Source organism: Puma concolor, chromosome D1, assembly GCF_028749965.1.
Source record: "Puma concolor isolate L17-30 chromosome D1, mPumCon1.1.hap2, whole genome shotgun sequence".
NCBI lineage: Eukaryota > Metazoa > Chordata > Mammalia > Carnivora > Felidae > Puma > Puma concolor.
Window position 1 is genome coordinate 14,015,571 of NC_141676.1, and position 8,125 is coordinate 14,023,695.

General features: G+C 39.3%; 1 protein-coding gene across 1 annotated transcript; it reads left to right on the top strand.

Annotated features, from left to right (window-relative positions):
• The first annotated feature begins 6,215 nt into the window (after positions 1 to 6,215).
• Positions 6,216 to 7,193, top strand: LOC112865133 (olfactory receptor 5M9). Its single transcript, XM_025928176.1, has one exon. The coding sequence runs from the start codon at positions 6,216 to 6,218 to the stop codon at positions 7,191 to 7,193; it is 978 nt and encodes a 325-aa protein (XP_025783961.1).
• Positions 7,194 to 8,125: the final 932 nt, after the last annotated feature.

Here is an 8,125-nt window from a genome sequence, read left to right on the forward strand (position 1 = left end):
GCCAAGGTGGTCAGTGACCAGACTGTACTTCTCACATGCCCCTGACAGTGTCTTCAATCTGACTAAAGACTGGGTAGAATCGGTGAATAGAAGCACGGCTCTCTAGAGTTCACTTAAAAAATTAAATTGATATTCCTGGGGAATACTTGATACATCTGTGACTAAGATAAGGTAGCTAAGTAGTTTGAAATAATTTTTGTATCTGAAAGACATAAAGTATTTAGGTAGTCTATTTGTTGCTAATGGTAACATGTCCCACCATGATAGTGTTAACATAATTTGGTATTTCTCATATTTCATTTCACAAAACACAAGCATGAGACAATGATGTTAACACTTGGACTTTGTTGGGGCACTTGGGTGGCTTAGTCAGTTGAGCGTCTGACCCTTGATTTTGGCTCAGGTCATGATTTCATGGTTCATGGGATAGAGCCTCGAGTTGGGTTCTGAGCCTGGTTGAGATTATCTCTCTCCCTCTCTGTCCCTCCCTGGCTCATGCTGTCTTTCTCTCCCGCTCTCTCAAAATAGATAAACATTAAAAACAAACAGGTAACAAACAAACCCCCCCCAAAAAACCCAAACCTTGGACTTTTTTTTTTTTTTTTCAATGTTTATTTATTTTTGGGACAGAGAGAGACAGAGCATGAACGGGGGAGGGGCAGAGAGAGAGGGAGACACAGAATCGGAAACAGGCTCCAGGCTCTGAGCCATCAGCCCAGAGCCTGACGCGGGGCTCGAACTCACGGACCGCGAGATCGTGACCTGGCTGAAGTCGGACGCTTAACCGACTGCGCCACCCAGGCGCCCCAAACCTTGGACTTTCTTAAAGTCTCTTGGTAAATGAATAAACAAACAAACAAACTGCTGTTTTGATGTAGAAAATACATAACTATAACAATGTAATACACACTTAAATTATACATGTAAGTAATTATAAATTTACCTTCAAAGATATAAATATAACATGAGATTGATGTGTATGAGAATAAACATTCCCTCCCCCACTCATGCTCTGTCTCTCTCGCTTCTCAAAAATAAATAAACATTAGGAAAAAAAATACTCCCACTGATACAAATTACTAATTTGGATTAAATTATAATACTGTATCACTGTCTCTATGGTTGCAAAATTTAAACACCCTAAAGACTGTAAGATTTAGCACACTGTTACTTGTGGGGTTAGTTAAAAGGAACTTTGTCAGTACAACCATTTATTTTCCACATTTAGAGAGCTCTTGATGTGCCAAATTAGTTGTTGATTACTAATAAATTTCAAAGTGTGGTTTTAAAGTATTTTGATACTTTGTAGTCTGTGAGCAGGTGGGTCTGGATCTTTGTTACCTGTTTTTTGGTTTTTTGTTGTTTTTTTTTTTTCAAAAATGAAAAGATTTCTCTGTTTACTTTTTTGGAGAGTTAGTTTAGTGTTACACAAAGAGTGAGGACATCGAGGTCAAAGGTCAAATGATGCTCTGGCTTGAGTTTGCAAATTTCAAAGCAGTTTGTTAGTCACCTTGGATAAATCATTTTTTATGATTCGCCTGTTAATTTTAGGTGATAGTCATTAACCTCAAAGGTCTTGTTGGGCTCATAATATCTATGATTCTAGTTTCGTTAACAGAACTTAAAGCAATTTTGCCATTTGCTGAGAATTCAAGATATCTTTGTAAAATACTTTAAAAATAAATCTTAGTATTACATTTATTTCTGTATCTGTCAGCCTCATTATATTTAAGCAGCTTTAACATAAAGTGTATTTATCTCTCTTTGTCATGATGCAAACCAAGAATATTTTCCCGATGGGTGTGTGGGTGGCTCAGTTAGGTAAGTGTCCAACTTCAGCTTAGGTCATATCTCACGGTTCATGGGTTTGAGCCCCACGTTGGGCTCTGTGCTGACAGCTCAGAACCTGGAGCCTGCTTCAGATTCTGTGTCTCCCTCTCTCCGCCTTCTCCCTCTCATGCTCTGTCTCTCTCCCTGTCTCAAGAATAAATCATTAAAAGATTAAAGAAAAAAGAAGAAGAATATTTTCCTGAGATGAATAACTGCCAAGTTTGAGTGAAAGAAGGCAGAACCCATGTGACGGTGGAAAAGTTACATCATGTTATCAAGAATTTTGATTTCTTAATTTTACTACAAAGACTACCCTTCTCATTAACGGTCCTTAACTTCTCCCTCCTGAGATACTTCCAGACTTTTAATCATTCTTCCTTTTATGATTACCTGGGCAGCTCTTTGGGGAAATGCTCTCAATGCTCTCAGTGTTCAAAATTCTATTATAAACACTGGGAAACTGTCCTTTGATGTTCTCTGCTGAAGGTAAGTCTGCAGATTGTGTGTTTTTGAACACAGATTAATGCAGTCAAATCTTCTCATGTTTGTCTCTGTCTTGAACATACCACTGAGACTTTCTTTGCATACTTATTTGTTATCACGGTACTTTAATTTTTGAAATTATATTATGGGGAAATATTGTTATCTCTATCCATTCAAAACATCATAGGGAGCTCATTACAATGCGGATTTATAACATTTTATTCTCATTTTTACCCATTCACTCTTCTCTACAAGTACCATTGATTTTCCCATTGTTGTATTTATTTTTAATTTTTAAAGTTTGTTCGCTTGCTTGCTTGTGCATTTATTGATTGATTAATTGATTGATTGATTGATTGATTGATATTTTGGTGGGGGGGGGGAAGGCAGACAGAGAAAGAGAGAGACTCCCAAGCAGTCTCTACAATAGCAGAGAGCTGAACACAGAGCTCGATCTCAGGAACCATGAGATCATGTCCTGAGCTGAAATCAAGAGTCGGATGCTTAGTTGCCACGCAGGTGCCTCCTTCGCAATGTTGTTTTAAAAAATATTTGAGGGGCGCCTGGGTGGCGCAGTCGGTTGAGCGTCCGACTTCAGCCAGGTCACGATCTCTCGGTCCGTGAGTTCGAGCCCCGCGTCGGGCTCTGGGCTGATGGCTCAGAGCCTGGACCCTGTTTCCGATTCTGTCTCTCCCTCTCTCTCTCTGCCCCTCCCCCGTTCATGCTCCGTCTCTCTCTGTCCCAAAAATAAATAAAATAAACGTTGAAAAAAAAAATTAAAAAAAAAAAAATATTTGAATGGAGGTGAGAATATCATGTCAGTGGGAATGATTCTACTCGTAACTATACCTCTATTGTCTTTTTTCATGGGAGATTCCTAAAAGGTTAATACATTTTTTTTTTTTGATAAACTACACATTTTATCTTCTCAATTGTTCTGACAGATGATGCACTTGTGCAATCAACTGGCTTTTTCCCAGAAGTCATTTGATCATCTCATCCCAGATCTGTGGGATTGCTCAAACTTTGAGGAGGAGAAAGAAGCAGTCCATGGTCTGCTATCTTTGTGGTTCCGCCTGCTCCAGGGTCATACAAAGTTCTTCTAGTTTATCGAGGATAGGCTGTTGAAAGGATAACTTGGTTATGTCTTGAAGGATAATCAAGCTAACTTTTAAATGTAAAGAAATAAGATAATAGAATAGGTCATCAAAGAGGCAGCAATATAAGGTCATTGAGGGGACAACACTGGAGTTAAATTCATTGGTTTGCATCCTAATCTGGTCAGTTTAGTGGTTGTCTGACCAGGGAGATGTACTCAGTCTCGGTGCTTTGGTTTCCTCATTGCAAAGTGATGTTGCTGATAGAACCTGTCTCATAGGACCTTTGCATGCAAAAGGTTCGGTAAGCACTCGGTAACAGTCCGCTATTCTTACTGATGTTATAAAGCTGAGACTGTTGTCTCTAGAAGAATCTGTCTTGAAGAGTTTTTATAATATTAGAATTCTGTAATGTATTCTATAAAGCTGACTTGGAGATCACGGCACCGTAAAAAAAAAAAAAATGGTAAGTGTGAACATTCCTGAGTATTATTTATATGTAACATCCAAGCTGGGCAATTACAACCACAGAGCTGATGATTTTGTACAGAGGAGAAGAAATGCACACACAGGCAGGGACTAAAAATTGGAGTAGTATTAATTTATACATCTTAGATACCTTGATGCTTTTTTACATGTTTTATACTTTATTTACTTTTAATGTTTACTTTTTATTTATTTTTGAGACAGAGAGAGACAGAGAGAGAGAGAGCAGGGGAGAAGTAGAGAGAGAGGGAGGGACAGAGAGAATCCCAAGCAGGCTCCATGCTGTCAGCACAGAGTCCAGCCCAATGTGGGGCTTGAACCCACCAACTGTGAGGTCATGAACTGAGCCCAAATCAAGAGATGGACACTTAACTGACTGAGCCATCAGGTGCCCCTGTGTTTTATACTTTAAGAAAGATAGTAGGACCATTAACACAAGTTGACTCTGTTAATTAGAGAATCATAGGTGCATCAAGTAGGGTCAGGAGTTTTTACATAGGGAAATCCCTGCCCTTACCTCTAGTCCCCAACCAGTCTGCAGCTGTCATCTGACTCAGTATTTTCACACTCGATAGGTACAAAAGATGGGTTACAATCATGGAATACATAGTAAGGGGAGACTTAGAATTAAAACTTTGGTGCTTATCAAGGTGCTTGGGTGGCTCAGTTGGTTAAGTGTCTGCCTCTTGATTTTTGCTCAGGTCATGATCTCAGCGTCATGAGATCGAGCACCACATTGGGCTCTGCACTGAGTGTGGAGTCTGCTTAAAATTCTCTCTCTCTCTCCTTCTGCCCATCCCTCCCTCTCATGGACGCTCTCTCTGTCAAAAGAAATTAAATTAAATAAAACATAAAATTAATCATTAGAAACCCTTCGATGCTTATTATGTTATGTGCCTAATCCATAGCATCTTTAATTCCAGTATTAAACATTTTAAGAGCAAGAAATAGTTCTTAGAGAGTAACACACTTAAATTTATCCTGTTACTAATAGCAGGGGCCATAATGTGATCACAGAGCTTGTACATTTTTTCAATATATAAAAGGATGTCTCTAGCAACACCCTTTTTCAACATGCCAAGCAAATACTTCTCCTTCTGAGCTTTTGCACGTCATGCCCTTCATCTTTAATATTTCCACACTGTTCCTCACCAACTCAGAAGTCACCTCCTCAGAGAAATCTCTGCTCACCCTGTATGTCTGTGCCCTGCCTCCTCTTATTTCTTATCTCCCTAGCATGTGGCACTTTTGTCACAGCATGTCCACTCCCTGGAGTCTCTTGCTGGTATCCTTGTGTATTGCTTACTCCTTTTCCATGAGAATAAAGTATGAGGCAAGCCAGAATCTTGTACGTCTCGTTCACCCTCAGATTTCCAGAATTTAGAACTCTTCTAGATATGACAAATATATCAGCCATATAATTGGCTTTGATGTTTGCGAATAAATTAGGATAAGAAATTATAAGCAAAGGTCCATTGGTAAACCAGTAATATGCCCTTCAAACCATTATTACTATGGGGAGCTTAAACTCCCAAGATGGTGCTAAGCCTACAGATACATCCTTGAGAACTTATGGCAAGTTTTTACTTGTTGAGAGAAGTAAGCTGGGCAAGTGTAGTAAATGGGAAAAATATTTGGGGAAACTTTCCCCTGTGATAACATTAACTGTGAAAAATGAATAAGAAGGTGTAGAATTGCTTCGTTCTGAAAACCAGTGGAATCTGAAATAACATGTCACCTAAACTTCACTTCATGATATTTATCTGTTGACAGAATTTTAATAGGGGGTGCCGCACTCAAACAAGCACAGTGTTTAGCCAAACAAAATAAAATATAACCAGGAATTTCATATGTTGCAGGCATAAATCATATGCTGACATAAGGTAGGGCAAATATGTCAGTAACTAGATTGTAACACCAATGTGTAAGTTCGTAAGTTGAATAGGCTTTAGCCATTCCCTGACAACCTTCCGTCTGACTTGAATCATATGTGTGCCTTGTGATTTTAACATTATTATACTGCTCTAGCAAAATATAAATGTCCATTTTTAATAATATATGATACCAATGTAGGTAGTTGTCTATTTTACTGATAAAGAACTAACAAATATTGATGGCCATTACCTATAAGATCTACTACAGGAACTGATGATGCCTTCATATTCTTATCCTGCACATGGCACAATATTTGCATTGATTTTTAAATGATTTGAATTAGAATACAGATATATATGACTCAAAAGTTTCAAGAAAAAAACAGATCCATTCATTTTTTTTTTCCTCTCCATAGGCACTACAGACTGGCTCTGTGTTAAGGCAATGCCAAATTTCACGGATGTGACAGAATTTGTTCTTCTGGGCTTGGCCAGTCGTCAGGAATTTCAAGTTCTCTTTTTTGTGATATTCCTAGTAGTTTACATGATCACTCTTTTAGGGAACGTTGGTATGATCATTCTGATCAGCATCAGTCCTCAGCTTCAGAGCCCTATGTACTTTTTCTTGAGCCATTTGTCTTTTGTCGATGTGTGGTTCTCTTCCAATGTCACCCCCAAAATGCTGGAAAATTTATTATCAGAGACAAAAACTATTTCCTATGTGGGGTGTTTGGTGCAGTGCTACTTTTTCATTGCCCTTGTCCACGTGGAGGTCTATATCTTGGCAGTGATGGCCTTTGATCGCTACATGGCCATCTGCAAGCCTTTGCTTTATGGCAGTAGAATGTCCAGGATTGTCTGTGTTCGACTTATCTCTGTGCCTTACGTCTATGGATTCTCTGTTAGCCTAATATGTACCCTCTGGACATATGGATTGTACTTCTGTGGAAACTTTGAAATCAACCACTTCTATTGTGCAGACCCTCCTCTCATCAAGATTGCCTGTGGGGGGGTCCACATCAAAGAATACACGATGATTGTTATTGCTGGAATTAACTTCACATATTCTCTCTCTGTGGTCCTCACATCCTACACCCTCATTGTAGTCACCGTGCTACGGATGCGCTCTGCTGAGGGCAGGAAGAAGGCGTTCTCCACCTGTGGGTCCCACTTGACAGCTGTGACCCTGTTTTATGGGACTCTCATATTCATGTACCTCAGGCGTCCCACTGAAGAGTCCGTGGAGCAGGGGAAAATGGTGGCCGTGTTCTATACCACAGTGATCCCCATGCTGAATCCCATGATCTACAGTCTGAGGAACAAGGATGTGAGAGAGGCAGTCAACAAAGCAATTGCCAAGGCAAATGTGGGGCAGCGAAACTGCCAAAAAATATTTGTTGTGGTATGTTGCTACCTGTTATAAATGTCCAGGCATAAAAGTCCCAATGCAACAAGGATTTTCTAAAGGTGACTCTTATATACAAGAAAAGGTCCAATCTAACACGGTGATGTTTTACTCCATGAATGGACTCTAACTGCTAAACCTGCTTTATTTTGTGTGTACAACCATCTGACAAACTGACATATTGGTGTAATTCACAGTGTATATAAAATTGGGATAAGTGTAGTCATTGGAGGAACTCGTAAATAAGTTGATAAGTTAATTAATTATAAGTTAATTTGTATGTGCCCTTATTAGAGTCAAACATGATTTCCTAGGGTTTTATTCTCTATACACATGCTTCTCCACCTACGTTTCATATGAAATTTATAATTTCATAAGAAAAAGAGTAAGAATTCATGTCTTTTTCATGAACTTCAGGATGTTAGTGGTCTCTGATTTACCAAAAAAAAAAAAAAAAAAGTGTTCTATAATGTTTATGGATACATGGACCTTTTTTTTTTTTTTTTTTTTTTTTGAGACAGAGAGAGACAGAGCATGAACAGGGGAGGGTCAGAGAGAGGGAGACACAGAATCTGAAACAAGCTCCAGGCTCTGAGCTGTCAGCACAGAGCCCAACGTGGGGCTCGAACTCACGGACCGTGAGATCATGACCTGAGCCGAAGTCGGCCGCTTAACTGACTGAGCCACCCAGGCGCCCCATACATGGACTTTTGCAAATGGAATTGCATTCACGATCTTCAACCCATGTCTTGGTACGATCATAAGGTCTGTCCTCAGGTATGGGTTGTTTGATAGCTAACAATGTTCCTGCTTCCATAAGCTGTTTCAATTACTCTAACTCTACTCCTTAGTTTGGGATCTGATATAAATATCCTGATGTGAAAAGGGGGAATACTTATAACAAAGGAGTTTTGTGTCCCTAATCATAATGGAAAAAAGAGACTGTGAAT

Coding starts and splice junctions, on each gene's coding strand:
- LOC112865133 (XM_025928176.1), top strand. CDS start 6,216: ATGCCAAATTTCACGGATGTGACAGAATTTGTTCTTCTGGGCTTGGCC.